Genomic DNA, 22,265 nt, shown 5'->3' with positions numbered 1-22,265 from the left:
TGATTGATGTACAGGAAACTCTCGCTTTACCGGCACCCAAACAACCGGAAATCTCGGTTAACCGGCAAAATTCAGGAGCAAGTTCAATTAAGTTTTTCTTCAGATTAGTGGCCGTTTTTTGATTCTTGGCTGTGTAATCGGGGGTTCCTGCACTTGTTGCTAAGCAACAGGGACGCTTGGTCTGTAGCCGGGCTTCTTGCACCTGTTGCTAAGCAACAGGGAAGCCTGGATTTGTTGCTGTGTACGGAGCTCTCGTACCTTTTAACTATAACTCTCTGTAATCCGGACTTTTTGATAAGCACCTTGTCACAGCATTAAGATGGCTAGTATGTATACCAGCTGAAGATACCCCGAAATGGACAAGAGTTTCAGTAAATTCAAACTTGCTGTTGGGTAATTGGCATTTTAAGCACTTGTGGATGTCATTTCCTTCAGGACCTGATTCTGGCATGCTACACACGCCAGCAGCACATGGGTCTGTCGTTACAGAACCAGCAGGATTTCCAGCAGATGACACGATCCCACCAGCGCTCCTCTTCTGATAATATCCCACTTCCAGTGGAAGAGCACCAAAAAAAAGGGGCAGAACATGGTCCTGCTCCAAATTCTAGCTGGCATGTCATCACCGCGCCACAATTGCACCCCTTTCTCCCCAAAGGCCCGAGAAGTTGGGGGCTTAAGTGTCAGCAGGCTATTTGACTATGGAAATATTTCAATCGAGCTGATTGTTTCCTTGCCCGGCATTATAGACCCACACTTTCCAGGAGAGGCCATTAGATTGCCATCAGGAGCAGGAATCCTGGTGGATTTTTCCCCTCCCTATGTCAGGGTATTAGGACTAACTTTAGAGTCCCTAACCCCTTTCCCTAACTGAGATCAGCTAACTCTTCACAAACCGAGGACTAAACTTGGGGCCTTGCTGGTCTGTAAGGATTAGTTGTTTCCTGGGTAAACTGGCTGTGCCTCCATACAGGCCTTTTTTACTGCACAGTGGCGTATAGTTAACCCAAGTCCTTTTTTTTTTTAAATGCACGAGTGCCTCTTTTCATTGGAAATTTCTGAAAGGAATCGCAGCATCGGCCTTCACTCAGGCTTCTCAAAAGAAAATCTTGAATATTATAATGCAGAATTAGAGAAATTTATAGACATTGAACAGTTCTCAATTCACAATGTTTGTTCAATGAAACTAAAATATTGTATTTTAAAAATTATGCTGAATTGGTTAACAAATGAAGCAGTTTGATTTTTTACCAAAGACTCATTGCTAAACTATTGTGCCCATCTGTAACAGTGGGTCTGTACCAGTAATCAGAAGCAGCTGCAATATCTCTTCTACATCAGTGAAACTCAGTGAAGTGTTAGATGAATAGAAACAAGGAGCTGAAGCAATTTCCAAAAATTCTGATTTCAACAGTCAAATTTAAATGCTACAATTCATCCTGAATGAATATTAATAGGTAATACACAAGAGGGAATCAGATGCTATGAACTGTGAGAGCGAAGCTCAAGCATTTCACAAGCTCCATCTGAACTGTTCAAGATGGGGAGGTTTCTGTATTTTATCTCATACAGTTTTGAAATAGCTGGAGTGAAAATGGAAGCTGCCTTTCCTCACCAAAATAAACAATGAAGGTCAGAGACAAACCGCCGACAGTAAGGGTGCCCAATCTGCAACCCACGGCCTATTTCTAGAATTGAATAGCAGAGAAGTTTTATAGAACCTTAGGCCACACTTGGGAGTACTGTGCACAGTTCTGGACTCCATATTATAAAAAGAATATTGAGGCACTGGAGAAGGTGCAAAAAGATTTATGAGGATAATACAAGAACTGAGGAGTTATACCTATCAGGAGAGATTGAACAGGCTAGTGATCTTTTCTCTAGAAAAGAGAAGACTGAGGGGTGATCGGATCGAGGTCTTTAAGATTATGGCAGGGTTTGATAGGGTAGACGTAGAGACGATGGGCTAAAAATTGAGTAGCGCCCCAATTGAGGCGTTAACTTCGCCAGCCTGGAAAAATTAGTGCCCCCACACCGGAAATTGAGTGGTTGCACCCCAAGAGGGAAGCACGGTGCTACTCGCCCCACATCCCTCTTGGGGCGCTGTGAGTGAATATCATGGCGCTACGTGCTGCAGCGCCACACGCTGCGGCACGTTGCGCCGCGGTATTGCAGGCCTTCCTCCCCTTCTTAAAGAGGAGGGGCCTTGTGCAGCGCGACCTGGGGCCCAGCTGGGCCCCCGGGGATCGAGAGTGCAGGCAAAAGAGCCCGGCACCCAAGAGAAGTGCCGGGCTCTTGGAGCGCAGCCGGCACTCCGCAGGAGGGTTCAGGAAGCCGGGGAAGGGAGCGCAGGCAGGTGCTGGCAGGTGGCCAGCAACAAAAATGGCCGCCCCGCACCTTGTCTTTAAATTGCGCCTCCCCGGCCGCAGGTACACCCCCCTGACCCCGTCACACATAGCGTCCAGCGGTAAATCAGGGGGCGCGCCGAAAGATCGTGGCCGGGGTGTGAGCAGAGCACTGCGCACACCAATGACGTCATCGCCAGTGGCGCAGCACCGCAGGGCGCTACCGGTTAGCACCACCACTAAATTTTGCGGGAGGCGTGGGCAGTGCCGCGCCCGGATGATAGTTGGTTTGCGCCCCAATTAGCGCCCTCTTCAGGCGCTAACGGGTGGCGCTATCAACTGAATTTTCCCCCCGATGTTTCCACTTGCGAGGGAGACCAGAACTGGGGGCTATAAATATAAGATAGTCACTAATAAATCCAATAGGGAATTCAGGAGAAACTTCTTTACCCAGAGAATGGATAGAATGTGGAACTCACTACCACAAGGAGTAGTTGAGGCGAATAGCATAGATGCATTTAAGGGGAAGTTTGATAAGCACATGAGGGTGAAAGGAATATGATGATGGGGTTAGATGAAGAAGGGTGGGAGGAGGCTCATGTGCAGCATAAACACCGGCATGGACCTGTTGGGCCGAATGGCCTGTTTCTGTGCTGTAAATACTTTGTAATTTTTATTTTAAGGGCCTTGAGCCCTGGCAATTTGGTCGACAAAGCTCAGGCAACTCAGTCCTATTTTCACTTATAATTCTTACTCACTGTTAAAATTAAAAAAAAAAAATAGGCATTATTTATTGAATTGTACCTCAGTCACTCCTGATAAGAGGCGGCCATTTTCTGTAGGGGCCCTCCCATCTTGTTCTGCTGCAGTGACCTCAGGAATGGGAATAGCAACTGTGAGCTGCAGCCCTCCCACCCCCCCCCCCGCCCTTTATCTGTCACTAGAGCAGAACTCCATCATGTCACCTGAGGGGGAGTTCTACATAAATTGTCTTCTGCCAGGCTCCCTCTAATCAGCAGTTCCAAATCAGGGTAACATGGCATGACTGAGTGGTGCCAGCAAGCATAAAGGTTATTTCTTTGGGCACACGAGTAAACTTTATCTTTAATTTCAGTGCAGTAATAGTATAATAATACACAGAAAGCTCAACTGTTCTGGTTTAAAATGACATTGGCCGTTACTGCCTCAGTGAGTTTTGATGCAGGCTCAGACTACTTCATAAACTGCCGTAGAGCAACTGCTGGCACCACTCAATCATGCCGCGTTACCCTGATTTGGAACTGCTGATTAGAGGGAGCCTGGCAGAAGACAATTTATGTAGAACTCCCCTTTTAACCCTCGTGGTAAATCCATGCTGCGTCAGCTACTGCTGACTGTAGGCTTTTCAATTTATTTTCCACCCTTAACCGCTATGTTCGATAAAAAAAATATTGTAGTACCAGTGCAATTGATGACATAAAAACATAATTGTGTCACTAGTCACATTGTTGTGCGCTTCTCCCGGGACAGTTTAACAGACGAGAACAATCCTTTCATCAATCAACAAGCAGTTCTCTGCTGTCATTATGGAGGTTTCAATAAGAATAGGCCAAGCCTTGTTTAATGAACCATTTCACAATTACTTGATCGTTCTGTGACCTTTGCCATCACAATACAAGCAGGAAACAAACACAATAAAATGGGCACACAAGGTATGAGTCCTGTGTCACTAAATTGGGGACAGCACATTTGTCCCATCTGCAATTGGGATGCCACAAGTCACAGAAGGCTCAAGTAATTGTGATGCTGTTCAATGGATGGTTCTCCTCAGAGTAAAGTTTCACAGATGAAGTGCAGATTAAAAACAAGCAGGTCAGGTTTCACCAAATGCCAAAGAGTGTCAGTGAAGACTGAAGTGATGATACAGAACCTACTTTCAATGTAACATTACATCCCTTCCAACTGCTCTAAGGTGTGGCTAAAGCTGCTTTTAAGGCGAGCTAAGACCTGTGCCAGTGGTGTCAGTTCTCGGCACGTGGGCCATATGCAGCTAACTCCAGCCCGAAGCTTGTTATCTGCGAAGGCCAGCAACTGGGAGGCCCATTTTCATCCAGACTCTCCAGCAAACAGCCGCCGCGAATCCCAGCAAGTTTACTTTCAGACTGCGGCCAGCTGTGCGAGACTTGCACTTCAGAAGCAAGTAATGTAAAAGCTGCTTACTCCAGAGACTTAAGCATAAAATCTAGGCTGGCACTCAGGGAGTGTTGCAATATTGGAGGTGTTGCCTATTGGATGAACCGTTAAACTGAGGCCCTGTCTGCCCTCTCAGGTGGTCATAAAAGATCCCATGGCACTATTCTGAAGAAGAGCAGGGGAGTTCTAGAAACATAGAAAAATAGGAACAGGAGTAGGCCATTCGGCCCTTCGAGCCTGCTCCGCCATTCAATATGATCATGGCTGATCCTCTATCTCAATACAATATTCCCGCTCTCTCCCCAGACCCCTTGATGCCTTTTGTGTCTAGAAATCTATCTATCTCCTTCTTAAATATATTCAGTGACTTGGCCTCCACAGCCTTCTGTGGTAGAGAATTCCACAGGTTCACTACCCTCTGAGTGAAGTAATTTCTCCTCATCTCAGTCCTAAATGTCCTACCCTGAGACTGTGACCCCTCGTTCTAGACTCCCCAGCCAGGGGAAACATCCTCCCTGCATCCAGTCTGTCCAGCCCTGTCAGAATTTTATACGTTTCAATGAGAACCCCTCTCATTCTTCTAAACTCTAGTGAATACAGGCCTAGTCGACCCAATCTCTCCTCATACAACAGTCCTGCCATCCCAGGAATCAGTCTGGTGAACCTTCACTGCACTCCCTCCAAGGCAAGTATATCCTTTCTTGGGTAAGGAGACCAAAACTGCACACAGAACTCCAGGTGTGGTCTCACCAAGGCCCTGTACAACTGTAGTAAGACATCCTTGCTCCTGTACTCAAATCCTCTTGCAATGAAGGCCAACATACCATTTGCCTTCCTAACTGCTTGCTGCACCTGCATGTTTGCTTTCAGTGACTGGTGTACAAAGACACCCAGGTCCCTTTGTACATCAGCATTTCCCAATCTATCACCATTTAAATAGTACTCTACCTTTCTGTTTTTCCTACCGAAGTGGATAACTTCACATTTATCCACGTTATACTGCATCTGCCATGTATTTACCCACTCACTCAACTTGTCTAAATCGCCTTGAAACCTCTTTGCATCCTCCTCACAACTCACAATCCCACCTAGTTTCGTGTCGTCAGCAAACTTGGAAATATTACTTTTGGTTCCCTCATCCAAATCACTGATATATATTGTGAATAGCTGGGGCCCAAGCACTGATCTCTGTGGTACCCCACTAGTCACCGCCTGCCACCCCGAAAAAGACCCATTTATTCCTACTCTCTGTTTCCTGCCTGTTAACCAATTTTCAATCCATGCCAGTATATTACCCCCAATCCCATGTGCTTTAATTTTGCACACTAACCTCTTATGTGGGACTTTATCAAAGGCCTTCTGAAAATCCAAATACACCACATTCTCTCCAGTATCCCGGCCAATATTTATTTCTCAACCAACATCACTAAAAGAGATTATCTGGTCATTATCACATTGCTGTTTGTGGGACCTTGCAGTGTGCACATTGGCTGGGTAACATAAAAGGGAACCCAAAAGTCTTTCCCAAACACATAAATAGTAAAGGGTACTCAAAGGAAGGGTGGGGCCGATTTTGCAATAAAAAGAGATCCTCTTGTGGAAGCAGAGGGCATGGCTGAGGTACCAAATGAGTACTTTGCATCTGTCTTCACTATTGAAGAGAATGCTGCCAATGTCACAGCAAAGGAGGAGGTAGTAGAGACATTGGATAGGATACAAATAGCTAAAGAGCTGATACTTAATAAGTTGGCAGCACTCAAAAGTAGGAAAGTTACCCTGTCCGGATGGGATGCATCCTAGGTTACTGAGGTAAGTAAAGGTGGAAATTGCGGAGGCTCTGGCCACAATCTTCCAATCCTTCTTAGATATGGGAGTGGTGTCAGAGAACTGGAGGATTGCAAATGTTACACCCCTGTTCAAAAAAGGGGAGAGGGATAAACTTGACAACTACAGGCCAACCAACCTAATGTCAGTGGTGGGAAACTTTGAGAGACAACAATCCGGGACAAGTTGCGAAATCTGTTAAAAAGGTATACGAGATCCTTGGCTTTATAAGTAGAGCCAGAGAGTACGAAAGTAAGGAAGTTATGCTAAATCCTTATAAAACACTGGTTAGGCCCCAGTAGTATTGTAGCCAATTCTGGGCACCACACTTTAGGAAGGATGTCAAGACCTTAGAGAGAGCGCAGAGGAGATTTACTAGAATACCAGGAATGAAAGATTTCAGTTACGTGGCTAGACTGGAGAAACCTTAGAACAGAGAAGGTTAAGGGGAGATTTGATAGAGGTGTTCAAAATTATGAAGGATTTTAATAGAGTAAATAAGGAGAAACTGTTTCCAGTGGCAGAAGGGTCAGTAACCAGAGGACTCAGATTTATGGTAATTGACAAAAGAACCAGAGGCGACATTAGGAAAACATTTTTTTGCACAGCGAGTTGTTATAATCTGGAATGCACTGCCTGAAGGAGTGGTGGAAGCAGATTCAACAATAAGTTGCAAAAGGGAATTGGATAAATACTTAAGGGGGAACATTTGCAGGGCTATGGGGAAAGAGCAGAGGAGTGGGACCAATCGGATTGCTCTTTCAAAGAGCCGGCACAGGCACCATGAACCGAATGGCCTCCTTCTGTGCTGTATGATTCTATGATTACAACAGTGACTTTGGAAGTACTTCATTGGCTGTAAAGTACTTTAGGCAGCCTGAGGATGTGAAAGGCACTACATAAAAGCAAGTTTTTCTTTCTATCTTCCATCGGTTTTTACAGGGTCCAGTTTCAACATTTTTGACAAGTGCCCTCTATTAGGAATAGTTCAGGATATTTATAGCATCTAAATTATGCCATCAGCAACTCTCAGAAGCTGGTTTATTACTGTGTACAGCTTAAACAATGGGATGCTATTGCTTAACTACCCTAAAAAAAATGCTTGCAACCAAGTCATTAATAAAATCTACTACTGACATGAAGATATTGTCAATAGAGCAATAGCTGAGTTGGAGAAAGTTACAGTCTTGCATTGTGCTATACAGGCCAGCCACAGTCAAATGTGTTTAACAACCTTGTCATGGTTTGGGATTCTGTGGCCATTTGCTTCCCCCCTTAAAAAAGGACCCAGCATGAGCTGTCTTAAAGTGCATTTTGAACAGAAGCTTGCCTAAAAGAGATTAGTTGCTCCACACAGGCCCATGCTCAGCTACAGTGGGTTCAGATGTGTTTTAAAAGGGGCTGGCCCATTGTTTTGAAGAGTTCCCAAACAATGCCCACTGGCTGCCAATGTCTGGTCATTGAGGAGACATCTGGCACTTGGTGTTGACAAATGTCTTTGAAGGGAGGTCTTTTTAAGAAACAAAGGCTGCAAGGGAAAAATAACTCCGATTACATTCCTACATTGCAACAGCGATGTAAGAGATCCCATGACACTATTCGAAGAAGAGCAGGGGAGTTCTCCCCAGTGTCCTGGCCAATATTTTTCCCTCAATCAACATCAATTAAAAAAAATCATCTGGTCATTATCACATTGCTGTTTGTGGGAGCTTGCTGTGCGCAAATTGGCTACATTACAACAGTGACCACACTTCAAAAGTACTTCATTGGTGGTAAAGCACTTTGGGACGTCCGGAGGTCATGAAAGCTGCTATATAAATGCAAATTCTCTCTTTCTTATAACATCTGCACAGTTGGCATGAGAGATAGGAGGATGAATCTATCTTTCTATATTTAGTAAGAATCCTCCTCCTCTCCCTCACGTTGGCTAGTGTATGAATGTTCTTTATTTTTGTGAATGGTACGTGAACAGAAGTTCAACTGATTGTAGCAAATTACTTTCGTCATACTCGGTGTTTTGTATGTGGAATGAAGCAGTTTATGAATCGAAACAAATGACACCTTGCTTAATGTTAACTCAGTCTGCTATCGGAGAGATTAAAGGAGTACGTGTGATTAAACATGGACATGATCTGAAAACACCGCGGCAGTTTCCACATGTTCGCTGACGACACCCAGCTCTACCTCACCTCTCTCAACCCCTCCACTGTCTCTAAATTGTCACACTGCTTGTCCGACATCTAGTACTGGTTGAGCAGAAATTCCCTTCAACTAAATCCTGGGAAGACCAAAACCATTGTCTTCGGTCACTGCCACAAACTGTTCCCTAGCCACCAATGTCATCCTTCTCCCTAGCAACTGTCTGAGGCTGAACCAGGCTGTTCGCAATCTTGGTGTCATATTTGACCCTGAGATGAGCTTCCGACCACATATCCACACCATCACTAAGACCACCTATTTCCACCTCTGTAACATCGCCCGTCTCCGCCCTGCCTCAGCTTATCTGTTGCCGAAACCCTCATCCATGTCTTTGTTACCTCTAGACTTCACTATTCCCACACACCTCTGGCCGACCTCCCATTTTCTACCCTCCATAAACTTGAGATCATCCAAAACTCTGCTGCTCATGTTCTAACTCGCACCAAGTCCCGATCACCCATCACTTCTGTGCTCACTGACCTACTTTGGTTCCCGGTTAAGCAACATCTCGATTTTAAAATTCTCATCCTTGTTTTCAAATCCCTCCATGGCCTCGCCCCTCCCTATCTCTGTAATCTCCTCCAGCCCTACAACCCTCCGAGAGATCTGCACTCCTCCAATTCTGGCCTCTTGAGCATGCCCAATTTTAATCGCTCCACCATATCGGCCATGACTTCAGCTGCCAAGGCCCTAAGCTCTGGAATTTCCTCCCCAAACACTTACCTCTCTTTCCTCCTTTAGGATGCTACATAAAAGCTACCGCTTTGACCAAGTTTCTGCCTTAATATCTCCTTATGTGGCTTGTTGTCAAATTTTGTTTGATAACGCTCCAAGTGAAGTGCCTTGGGATGTTTGACTATGTTAAAGGCGCTATATGAATACACGTTGTTGCTGTTGATATCTGGTTCAGATCACAAGGGAGTTTCACTGTTACATTCCAGGTCCTGCTACCACCCTAGCAGATACAAGGCAGTGGGAGTCAACTTCAACAACAACAACTTGTATTTATATAGCGCCTTTAACATAGTAAAACGTTCCAAGGCTCTTCACAGGAGTGTTATAAGATAAAACATTTGACACCGAGCCACATAAGGAGAAATTAGGGCAGGTGACCAAAAGCTTGGTCAAAGAGGTAGGTTTTAAGGAGCATCTTAAAGGAGGAAGAGAGGTAGAGAGGTGAAGAGGTTTAGGCAGAGAATTCCAGAGCTTAGGGCCTAGGCAACAGAAGGCACGGCCACCAATGTTTGAGCGATTATAATCGGGGATGCTCAAGAGGACAGAATTAGAAGAGCGCAGATATCTCGGGGGGGGGGGGCGGCAGGGAGTTGTGGGGCTGAAAGAGATTACAGAGATAGGGAGGGGCGAGGCCATGGAGGGATTTGAAAACAAGGATGAGAATTTTGAAATCGAGGCGCTGCTTAACTGGGAGGCAATGTAGGTCAGCGAGCACAGGGGTGATGGGTGAACAGGACTTGTTGCGAGTTAGGACACGGGCAGCAGAGTTTTGGATGATCTCAAGTTTACGTAGGGTAGAATGTGGGAGGCCAGCCAGGAGTGCATTGGAAAAGTCAAGTCTAGAGGTAACAAAGCCATGGATGAGGGTTTCAGCAGCGGTTGAGCTGAGGCAAGGGCGGAGACGGGCGATGTTACGGAGGTGGAAATAGGCGGTCTTAGTGATGGTGTGGATATGTGGTCGGAAGCTCATTTCAGGGTCAAATATGACACCAAGGTTGTGAACAGTGTGGTTCAGTCTCAGACAGATGTTAGGAAGAGGGATGGAGTCAGTGGCTAGGGAACGGAGTTTGTGGCGGGGACCGAAAACAATGGCTTCGGTCTTCCCAATATTTAATTGGAGAAAATTTCTGCTCATCCAGAACTGGATGTCGGACAAGGAGTCTGACAATTTAGAGGCCGTTAGGGGTCGAGAGACGAGGTAGTGAGGTAGAGCTGGGGGTCATCAGCGTACATGTGGAAACTGACGCTGTGTTTTCGGATGATGTCGCCAAGGGGCAACATGTAGATGAGAAATAGGAGGGGCCAAGGATAGATCCTTGGGGGACACCAGAGGTAATGATGCGGTAGCAGGAAGAGAAGCCATTGCAGGTGATTCTCTGGCTATGATTAGATAGATAAGAATGGAACCAGGTGAGTGCAGTCCCACCCAGCTAGACGACAGTGGAGAGGCGTTGGAGAAGGATGGAATGGTCAACCATGTCAAAAGCTGCAGACAAGTCAAGAAGGACGAGGAGGGATAGTTTATCTTTCTCACAGTCACAAAGGATGTCATTTGTGACTTTGATGAGAGCCATTTCGGTATTGTGGCAGGGTGGAAACCTGTTTGGAGGGATTCAAATATGAAGTTATTCAAATATGGAGTTGCGGGAAAGATGGGCACAGATTTGGGAGGCGACAACGCGTTCAAGGACTTGAGAGGAAAGGGAGGTTGGAGATGAGGCGGTAGTTTGCAAGGATGGATAGGTCAAGGGTTTTTTTGAGGAGGGGTGATGACGGCAGATTTGAGGGAGAGGGGGACAGTACCTGAGGACAGAGAACTGTTAACAATGTCAGCTAACATGGGAGCCAGAAAAGGAAGTTGGGTGGTCAGCAGTTTGGTGGGAATAGGGTCAAGTGAACAGGAAGTGGATCTCATGGACAAGATGAGCGCGGAGAGGTCATGAGGGGAGATCGGAGAGAAACTGGAGAAAGATGTGAGCTCAGGGCTAGGGCAGGGGGGAGCCTTAGAGGAAGTTTTGCCTGGTGGGCTAGGGGAAGGAAGGGAAGTGGCAGAGGCAACTGAACGGAAGGTCTCAATCTTAGAGACAAAGAAGTCCATGAGCTCCTCACACTTGTTGTCGGAGTTAAGGGTGTAGGAGACAGGGGAGAGGGGTATAAGAAGACAGTTAGCAGGGGAGAATAGGAGCTGGGATTTATCTTTGCATTCCAGAATGATCCTGGAATAGTGAGCAATTTTGGCAGACGAGAGCAGGACCCGATAATGCTTTATGTGGTCCAGCCAGATCTGGCGGTGAATGGCTAAACCCGTTGTCTGCCATATCCGTTCAAGTCTGCATCCCTTGGACTTAAGGGAGCGAAGATGAGAGCCGTACCAGGGGGATCGGCCAGGGTGAGAGAGGGTAATTGTTTTAGTAAGGACTAGGGCATCAAAGATGGTGGCGAGGGTGTGGTTGAGCAGATCGGTAGCTGCAGAAATGGTGAATGGAGGGCCGAAGGCTGGACAATTGGGATTTCATAAGTGCAGTTGTACGAGAGTTGGGAGAGAGTTTTTTCCAGGGGCGGACACAGAAGGAAGTAGGGTTGGTGGGGGGGATGCATTGGTGGAAGGGGGATGTGGGTGGAGAGCGATACGAGGGAGTGGTCAGAGATGGCCTTATCTACGATTGACATGATGGGAATAGCGAGGCCACGAGAGATGGCAAGGCCGAGGGGAGTGGCCCTGAATATGGGTTGGGGAGTTTATATGGAGGGAGAGATTAAGGGAGGATAGGAGGCTAGTGAACTCAGGAGAAGAGAAAGAGCATGATGAATTGAGATGGGAGGTTGAAATCACAGAGGACGAGAAGTAAAAAAAGCAGGCAACCAGACCACTAAAGGGAGTGATTGATCCCAGTGAACCCGAGTAGATACTTGCGGCAGACTCAAATTCGTATCAATCCCATTAGTTACTAGTACAAATCCCTTTATTGCACAAATGATATCAAGTCCCATTTCATCCCATTCTATAGACTGGTGATTGTGCAACCCTTTATGTGGTGGCCTTGGCACCTACCTTTTTCCTCTATTAACCCTTCATATCCAGATAACGGACTTGCAAATGTTGTCTTTTTCTTCTTACGACTTCCTCCGCCTAGTGCAATCCCTCCACCACCATTAGCTGCCCATGTTTGCGTAGCTTGTTTCCGAAGTAAATCATCAGATGTGAACTGGTGACCATCTGGCCTACAAGTGGAAACATCGACACTGCAGAACAATGGTGTGCACCCAACGTCTCGTACACAGAAAGAATCTTGGGAACTCTCCACGATACCTTTGCTGCTCCAAATTTCTGAAATCTGGAAGACACAAAGCATGGAAGATTATCACCAGACCAGCTTTTTGTAATTAACTTCTGGGATCAGGGAGGAACTTCACAGCAATCTTTCTTCTTTGAAGTTTTATTGTGCTTATTTAGCTTCCCCATGAGATTAAATGAACTGGAGAGATGCCTTGACTGTACAAATTGTACTTGGCCTACTGGAAGCAGAGGGGTTGACGGTCTGAAGAGCCTTCTTATAGCTCCTTTTTCTTTCACATTTATCAGTCCTCTAAATGTTTCCGCTGGGCCGTGACCCACCTGTGGCTAAGAGGATAACTTGTTCCTGGACCAAGCTGTTCTGAAGTGGTTGGTAGGACGAGAAAGGCTTGCGATGACTCACCTTTTGAATGTTACATGGAAATACACAGAAGTTACAACACCAACCAGCCCATGTCAGTGTTTATCCTGTTTACCCACCCTATTCCCATATCCCACCAACCCCCCCCTTTCCTTCATCCACCCAACCATTCTAATCATGAATGTTGACATAATTTCTGCCTCAACCACTAACCCTGGAAGTGAATCCCACAGCCTCACAACTGTAAAGAGGTTTTTCCTGCCCTTTGTTCTAAATCTTTTACATTTAATCTTGTTTCAATGGTCCCTCCTTCTAGACCCCATCAACCACTGGAAACACTCTGCTTCCCTCGGCCCTGTCCAATCCTTTCATAATTTTAAACACTTCTAGCATATCGTCCCATAATCTGCATTGCTCTAATGAAAAAAGACCCATTTCAACAACAACAACAACTTGTATTTATATAGCACCTTTAACATAGTAAAACGTCCCAAGGCGCTTCACAGATGCGTTATGAACAAAATCTGACACCGAGCCACATAAGGAGATGTTAGGACAGAGAGAGATAGGTTTTAAGGAGCATCTTATGAGTAGGAGAGATGTAGAGAGGCAAATAGGTTTAGGGAGGGAATTCCGGAGCTTAGGGCCTTGGCAGCTGAAGGTACAGCCGCCAATGGTGAAGCAGTTAAAATCAAGGATGCGCAAGAGGCCAGAATTGGAGGAGTGCAGAGATCTCGGAGGGCTGTAGGACTGGAGGAGGTTACAGAGATAGGGAGGGACGAGATCATGGAGGCATTTAAAAACAAGGATGAGAATTTTTAAGTTGAGGCGTTGCTGGACCGGGAGCCAATGCGAGCACAGGGGTGATGGGTGAAATATAGAAGATAGGAGCAGGAGTAGGCCATTCGGCCCCTCGAGCTTGTTCCGCCATTTAATGAGATCATGGCTGATCATCCAAATTCAGTACCCTGTCCCTGCTTTCTCCCCATATCCCTTGATCCCTTTAGCCTTAATATATCTAACTCCTTCTTGAATATATTTAATAAGTTGGCCTCAACTGCCTTCTGTGGTAGAGAATTCCACAGGTTCACCACTCTCTGGGTGAAGAAATTCCTCCTCATCTCAGTCCTAAATGGCTTACCCCTTATCTTTAGACTGTGACCCCTGGTTCTGGACTCCCCCGCCATCGGGAACATCCTTCCTGTATCTAGTCTGTCTAGTCCTGTTAGAATTTTATAAGTTTCAATGAGATCCCCTCTCATTCTTCTAAACTCCAGCGAATATAAGCCTAATCGACCCAATCTCTCTTCATACATCATTCCTGCCATCCCAGGTATCAGTCTGGTGAATCTTCACTGCACTCCATCCATGGCAAGAACATCCTTCCTCAGATAAGGCGACCAAAACTGCACACAATACTCAAGGTGTGGTCTCACCAAGGCCCTGTACAACTGCAGCAAGGCATCCTTGCTCCTGTACTCGAATCCTCTCGCTATGAAGGCCAAGGTGAACGGGACTTGGTGCGAGTTAGGATACGGGCAGCAGAGTTTTGGGTGAGCTCAAGTTTATAGAGGTTGGAAGTTGGGAGGCTGGCCAGGAGTGTGTTGGAGTAGTCGAGTCTAGAGGTAACAAAGGCATGGGTGAGGGTTTCAGCAACAGATGAGCTGAGGTGGGGCGGAGTCGGGCAATGTTAAGAAAGTGGAAATAGGCAGTCTTGGTGATGAATTCTTCACGTATTTCTTCGTATTTGTAATTCTTCAGACCAGGCAGCATCCTAGTGAATCTGTGTTGTAGACTCGCTAAAGCCTCAATATCCTTACTATGGTGTGGAGCCCAATACTGCACACAGCGCTCTAACTGAGATCTTAGTAAGGTTTTATATAGGCTCATCGTTACTTCTTTGTTTCTATATTCTGTACCTCATGATAAACCCTGGAATTCCACTAGTTTTATCAACGTGAGGTGCTGTTTTTAATGTCCTCTGAACCTGTATGAAGAGAGAAGCCGCGATTTTCCTTACCTCGGCAGGTGCAGGGCGGGCGATGTCGGTGGCAGGTCGATGCCCCGTTGCTGGCTCTATCCCGCTGTCTAAAATGAAGTTACGTTGGTGGGGCTTGTTAAGTGCGCCCAGCCCAGCGTATTTCCCGGACCAATTAGAGGAAGTGGGTCTGGTGACGTCATTTGATGATGCGTCATCAACGGTTTTCTTAAAGGGTCCATGGCCAACTTTCTTTTGACATTCGTGCTGTCAGTGTTCTACAGCATTGAAGTGCTGCAAACACTGACAATCACTGCACAGAGGCAGAGGGCTGCACCCAGGTTCTCCAGCATGCAGGGAGGTTCTCTTCCCTTCCCATGGGCGGAAGACACCTCCCCAGGAGACCAAAACAGCCTGGTTGCACATTACACAGGAGGGCACAAGCAGGGATGTGGTCAGGAGGACCTGGGTGCAGTGGCACAAATGTTTCAATTATCTCATTAGATCATGAAATGTTAGTACAAAGCCACACTCAACCTCACCCTGCTGTGCCTCTCATCACATCCCCATCACTCTGCTCTCCCTACCCTACTCCTGCACATCCTTACTCACACCAACTTACCTTGCACCTCCACCCATCCCTCTCTATCTACATTATCACTTCCCCATCTCACTGGCCACCCCTCACACTCACCCTCATCCTAGTGCAATCATACCGACTAACAACACACAAGGGTTGCCACTTGGGTGTTTTATCCAATGTTTATGTAAGTTTCTATTAATGTGCTGTCAAACATTGAAATCTTTATTTTCAACACTTTCTGGTCTTGGACAGATTTGTATGCACCTTTACTGTACATTTGAAGCTGGAGCAATGGCCACTGAACTCCCACCTCAGGTTGACAGACATGGTCACCGAACAGCATGGTTCCCGTGGCCATGAAGTTAAAGTTAAAAAGTAAGGTAAAAATGCCTGTTAAGGGTCTGGTAATTACATTATAATTAGTTTAACTGGTTCGCCCACCGCTGCCTGGCTGACAGACCTGACATTGGGAAAGGCGCGTTGCAAGGGATGACAGCGGGTTCCTGACCGCTGTCAAAAAAAAAACATTTTCCCACCCGACCCGCCACCGAACCCGGCCGGGGACTCTGCTGAAGAGAGGAGAAAGAGACCCTGACAGGTAGAGGGGAGAGAGAGGAGGAAAAGACCGTGACAGGTAGAGGGGAAGAGAGAGGAGGAAGAGACCGTGGCAGGTAGAGGGGAAGAGAGAGGAGGAAGAGACCGTGGCAGGTAGAGGGGAGAGAGAGGAGGAAGAGACCCCGGCAGGTAGAGGGGAGAGAGAGGAGGAAGAGACCCCGACAGGTAGAGGGGAGAGAGAGGAGGAAGAGACCCCGACAGGTAGAGGGGAGAGAGAGGAGGAAGAGACCCCGACAGGTAGAGGGGAAGAGAGAGGAGGAAGAGACCCCGACAGGTAGAGGGGAGAGAGAGGAGGAAGAGACCGTGACAGGTAGAGGGGAGAGAGAGGAGGAAGAGACCGTGACAGGTAGAGGGGAGAGAGAGGAGGAAGAGACCCCGACAGGTAGAGGGGAGAGAGAGGAGGAAGAGACCCCAACAGGTAGAGGGGAGAGAGAGGAGGAAGAGACCCCGACAGGTAGAGGGGAGAGAGAGGAGGAAGAGACCCCGACAGGTAGAGGGGAAGAGAGAGGAGGAAGAGACCCCGACAGGTAGAGGGGAGAGAGAGGAGGAAGAGACCCCGACAGGTAGAGGGGAGAGAGAGGAGGAAGAGACCCCGACAGGTAGAGGGGAGAGAGAGGAGGAAGAGACCGTGACAGGTAGAGGGGAGAGAGAGGAGGAAGCAGAACAAGTTGAGGGAGGAGAGACAGCATGAGAATCTGTCAAGAGGAAGGGACGAATAAGAAATGTTGTGTGCTTTGTCTGGGCTCTGGCCAGGGTGTCAGTGTCAAGCTGATGTCCAACCCTCTGACCCAGGCCCAGGTCTCTACTCCTGCCTTTCCACCTTAAACAAAAAAACAGCTGGCCATTGTATTATAGGGGCTGAAACTTTCGGCTTCAATGGAAAAGAAAATGTGGTGGAAGACAAATCAATGGGAAGATATTACGGGTAGTCGATCTGCTAGCGGCCATTTTCTGCCAGCGCCGAAAGTTAAAATCAGCCCTGTAGTTTCTTTGTACTTCACGCAACAATTTCAATCGTTTCCACCACAATAGGGTCTCGCTTCCCCCTCAACAGATCTATCTCCCCCCTATGCCAAGCAGGTTCCCTTTATCTTTCAATTATATATCAAATGCCTGCGAGTTCAGTATGCAAGCACGAGTCTTGGCTTATATGTGTAAATGAGAGCTGTAAAGTTGGTTTAATATTCTGCTGATTTGGAAAAAAAGAGCTTTATGTTGGAGAATTCTCTGTGGTTGGTTGCCCTTCTCAGGAAGTTGAGTGGGTTGGACAGCGCCCATTATAGGGCAGCCTGTATACAGCACACGGAAGGAATGGGCTCGTTGGGTTGAATGTCTGAAACTCTTAAGGTTCCGTGCTCTGCCACAGCAAATTGCTCCCTCTAGTGGCTACTGTGGAGATAGTCACTCAGAAGGTAATTGGAATTAAAATAACTTGGTCAGTGATTGCAACCAACAACAACTTGTATTTATAGAGTGCCTTTAATCTGGCAAAACGTACCAAGGCGTTTCACAGGAGCGCTAACAAAATTTGACACCAAGCCACATAAGATGATATTAGGGCAGGTGACCAAAAGCTTGGCCGAAGAGGTAGGTTTTAAGGAGTGTCTTAGGAAAGAGAGGTAGCGAGGCAGACAGGTTTAGGCAAATAATTCAAGAGCTTAGGGCCTCGGCAGCTGAAGGCACGGCCACCAATGGTCTTTGAAACAGAAATCGAATCTTCAGCTGCTGCAGTTGTCAGAAAGTTCTTCAGAAAAGCCATTGTTACCATTCTCCTGGACGACATTTTGAATGTAGATGTCCACAACCTTATCTAGATCACAATTCGTTAGCTGGTTAATTCATACCTTACTGAATAGATAGGGACTTCATGTAATGTAATGAGGAGCTCTCCCTAGGCTCCTAACAATGCTGCTCTAAACCACTTAAACACATCCAAGATCAGCATGAGTTGATACACTCTCTGATGTCCTCTCTCTGCGAGGAAGCAAACCTGGCTGAAATAGGAAACATACTATGGGAGAAGATCTCTAATACTGTGGTATATGCAATGAATGTTCTCACCCACTTTCAACAAGGTCCCCCACCCCACCCAAGCACATTCCCTCTACCATCTCGCCGCTCTTTATAAACAAGTTTCTGATTCTGCAACACATTGCACATAAAGGAAATTATTCCCATTGGAGGGGAATTATGGGATTACAGGGAAGATCCTCGGTTCAGCAAGTCGGTACTGCAATGAACGGAATTACTGACGCACCAATTTACTTTCTTTTTTCTTTGTAACTCATCATCATAAAGAACAAAATGTGTGTTTTCCTCCTCATTTTAATGAGATTTAGCTGCCATCGATACAGCTTACCTTCTCGTGGTCTAGTTCTTCCACAGAATCGCAGAACACCTCACTTTCTGAGTCACTTGTGAAATGATTCGGTTCAGCATCTTCCACTGTGTAATTCTTGCTGCTGTCTGAAAATCAAAAGCCAAAATCAAAATTGAATTTCATCAAAAATCAAATCTCTTAATCCAAGGATCTAAAATGTCAAGTTTGGTGGCACGTGACCTGTACTAGATTGACTTCATCTTCTGCACTTCACTTGGAAAACAGTGACAGGATCGGACAAAGTCAACATGGATTTACAAAAGGTAAATCGTGCTTGACTAATCTACTGGAATTTTTTGAGGATGTAACTGGTAAAATAGATAAGGGAGAACCAGTGGATGTGGTGTATTTGGACTTTCAGAAGGCTTTCGATAAGGTCCCGCATAAGAGATTAGCGTGCAAAGTTAAGGCACATAGGATTGGGGGCAAGGTACTGACTTGGATAGAGAACTGGTTGGCAGACAGGAAGCAAAGAGTTGGAATAAACGGGTCTTTTTCCGAGTGGCAGGCAGTGACTAGTGAGGTACCGCAGGGATCGGTGCTAGGACCCCAGCTATTCACAATATATATTAATGATCTAGACGAGGGAACTAGATGTAATATCTCCAAGTTTGCAGACGACACAAAGCTGGGTGAGCGTGTGTGCTGTGAGGAGGATGCCGAGAAACTCCAGTATGATTTGGACAGATTGGGTGATTGGGCAGATGCAGTATAATGTGGATAAATGCGAGGTTATCCACTTTAGTGGCAAAAACAGGAAGGCAGATTATCTGAACGGCAATAGATTGGGAGAAGGGGAAGTGCAACGAGACCTGGGTGTCCTTGTGCACCAGTCGCTGAAGGTAAGCATGCAGGTGCAGCAGGCGGTTAAGAAGGCAAATGGTATGTTGGCCTTCATAGCGAGAGGATTCGAGTACAGGAGCAAGGATGTCCTGCTGCAGTTGTACAGGGCCTTGGTGAGACCACACCTTGAGTATTGTGTGCAGTTTTGGTCACCTTATCTGAGGAAGGATGTTCTTGCCATGGAGGGAGTGCAGCGAAGATTCAACAGACTGATACCTGGGATGGCAGGAATGACGTACGAGGAGAGATTGGGTCGATTGGGCTTATATTTGCTGGAGTTTAGAAGAATTAGAGGGGATCTCATTGAAACTTATAAAATTCTAACAGGACTAGACAGACTAGATGCAGGAAGGATGTTCCCGATGGCGGGGGAGTCCAGAACCAGGGGTCACAGTCTAAAGATAAGGGGTAAGCCATTTAGGACAGAGATGAGGAGGAATTTCTTCACCCAGAGAGTGGTGAACCTGTGGAATTCTCTACCACAAAAGGCAGTTGAGGCCAATTCATTAAATATATTTAATGTTAGATATATTTCTTAAGGCTAAAGGGATCAAGGGATATGGGGAGAAAGCAGGGACAGGGTACTGAATTTGGATGATCAGCCATGATCTCATTAAATGGCGGAGCAGGCTCGAGGGGCCGAATGGCCTACTCCTGCTCCTATCTTCTATGTTTCTATGCACTAGTGGATCATGGCCCTTCACCTGGGTTTCTGTATAATGCACTTTTTAAAGGCTATGACGTCAGCACCAAGTCGGGACTGTTACCGAGTTCTATATAAGTCAAGAAAAGATTGCTTCAAAAGGACAGGGTATGATTTTAAATGTAAAAAAATCCCCCAAAATCTGGTAGTTGCAACTGATTTCCTGTGCCTCCCAACTGGTGAGGAAGCAAGGCACTAATCGGGACAGCCATTTTGCAAGAGAAAACTTGGGACCCTCACACAGGGTACCTCACAAGTCAGATTTTCTGACTCTCACTTTGGAGAATATGTGAGCCTCATCCAGAATACAGTTTGCTTGCAGAATGAAGAACTGCTTTAAATGACACAAAAAGCCTTTCAAAATTTGTGTGTATTATTGGTACCGTGTACATTACAGGAATTACAATTATGCGTAAAAATGCAAGATAATTAAAATAAATACGGAGGGACCAATTTCTGGTCTTTCACAGCTCAGCTTGTATTAATGGTTTTGAAGTGCAAAAATAAAAAGTCATTTAAACCGTTTTCCCTGGGGTAGTGAGGTTCCACAGCAGCAACAGTGGAGATGAACACAAGTAATGGACCTTATTTCTTGAAAGATCAGTAAGTTCAATCAATAATATCAATAATAACTACTCTATTCCAACTCCATGCACTGTGGCATTTTTAGGACTTTTTGTAATTTGAAACAAAGATTTGCATAGAAGAAAGTTAGTCGGCCCATCGTGCCTGTGCCAGCTCTTTGAAAGAGCTAGCTGATTAGTCCCATTCCCCCTGCTCTTTCCCCATAGCCCTGCAATTATTTTCCTATTCAAGTATTTATCCAATTCCCTTTTGAAAGTTACTATTGAATCTGCTTCCAGCGCCCTTTCAGGCAGTGCATTCCAGATCATAACAAGTCGCTGCGTGAAAAAAATTCTCCTCATCTTCCCTCTGGTTCATTTTCGCATTATTTTAAAGTCACATACCTGTGATGTCATAAAGCTGTGAGGGATTCTCCAGAGGCTGCCTTGTGCTCATGATTCCTACTGTTGTGTCCAGCTGAGGGATCTCAACTTCTGGATCAAGACCTCCATCTTCTGGATCAATACCATTGGTTTGATATGGCTCATTATTACTGTCGCCATCTTGCCTGACCTCATTTTCATGAAATCGAACTGTTTTTCCTACAAAAATAAATCCATATTTTAAAATGTTATTGTACTAAAGTTTTTCAATATTCACTATCCAATTAAATTATATATTCCTTCTCCAGAATATTTAGTTCCCAGTGCTGCCCTGGGTGAATCCACCTTTCTGTTAAGGCTAGAACATCATATCCCTCTATTATAATTACTGCCTCTAGTTCTAATGCTTTGTGCTTTTGTATGGCATCACTACAACTGCGACCCATTCACAGTACCATTTTCCCTTCTATTTAAGTTATACTTACCTTCTTAACTGGTTTCCTATCTGTCCTAGGCATATCTTTCCATACCTCACTACTGGGGTTTACTATTTTAGACTACCTTGCCACTTCACTATACGTCCCGAATCCGGCAACCTCGGGACCGAGGCCCAGCCGGTTTTCGTGTTTTTCCGGACTTCAGAACGTGTTTCTGATGTCCGAAGTCCAGAAATATCGCAACCTGGGCTCGGGCGTTTCCGGACTTTGGACATCAGAAACACGTTCCGAGTCCGGAAATGCTTGGGCCTGGCTGGCGGCAGAAACAGGGTGTCCGGATTCCGGACGACCCTGACACCAATCGTCCTGGAGTCCGGATTCCGGAACTCCGGATTTTGGGCACTCAACCTGTACTTAATTATAGCTCCTCCACCCCCCGCCCCGGCAACCACATGTTCTAAGGTGTGTCTCTCTATTCCACCTCCAGGTTTAAACTCAGTTACAACTTTATCTATTCTTGGTGCCAGTTAGGTTCAGGTAGAACAGGTACAGCCTCCCCCTGTTCCAAAACTGGTCCTAATGCCCCACAAATTTGAAACCCTCCCTCCTACACCAGTCTTCTAACCATGCATTCAGCTGGCTGGCCTTCCACTAGCTGGTTTAATGCGTGACATAAGTACCATTCCCAAGAATGCAAGCCTTAAGATCTAGCTTTTTAACTTTCTTCCCAGCTCTTCATATTCCCTGTGCAAGATCCCTTCCTCAGTCCCATCAACATTGGTTGTTTCAACATGGACTAGGATGCTGGCTGCTCATCCAACATTCTCAACAATCTATCTGCACGTTCT

At 46.1% G+C, this 22,265-nt stretch overlaps 1 protein-coding gene across 9 annotated transcripts in view; it reads right to left on the bottom strand.

Moving 5' to 3' along the window:
• The window catches only part of LOC147101147 (acyl-CoA-binding domain-containing protein 4-like), a 274,772-nt gene that overhangs the window by 172,093 nt on the left and 80,414 nt on the right, over window positions 1-22,265 (bottom strand). For all 9 annotated transcript variants that reach the window (XM_085966359.1, XM_085966353.1, XM_085966360.1 and 6 more), the window contains 3 exons: window positions 21,002-21,199; window positions 18,467-18,573; window positions 12,328-12,610 (listed from right to left, as the gene is read on the bottom strand). In XM_085966359.1, coding sequence (XP_085822485.1) covers window positions 12,328-12,610; window positions 18,467-18,573; window positions 21,002-21,199 — 588 coding nt within the window. The remainder of the gene's footprint in view (window positions 1-12,327; window positions 12,611-18,466; window positions 18,574-21,001; window positions 21,200-22,265) is intronic.

Source organism: Somniosus microcephalus, chromosome 24 (assembly GCF_052327205.1).
Source record: "Somniosus microcephalus isolate GS21.2 chromosome 24, FLI_Smic_1.0, whole genome shotgun sequence".
NCBI classification, from domain to species: domain Eukaryota; kingdom Metazoa; phylum Chordata; class Chondrichthyes; order Squaliformes; family Somniosidae; genus Somniosus; species Somniosus microcephalus.
This window is presented reverse-complemented; position numbering and strand designations above follow the sequence as displayed.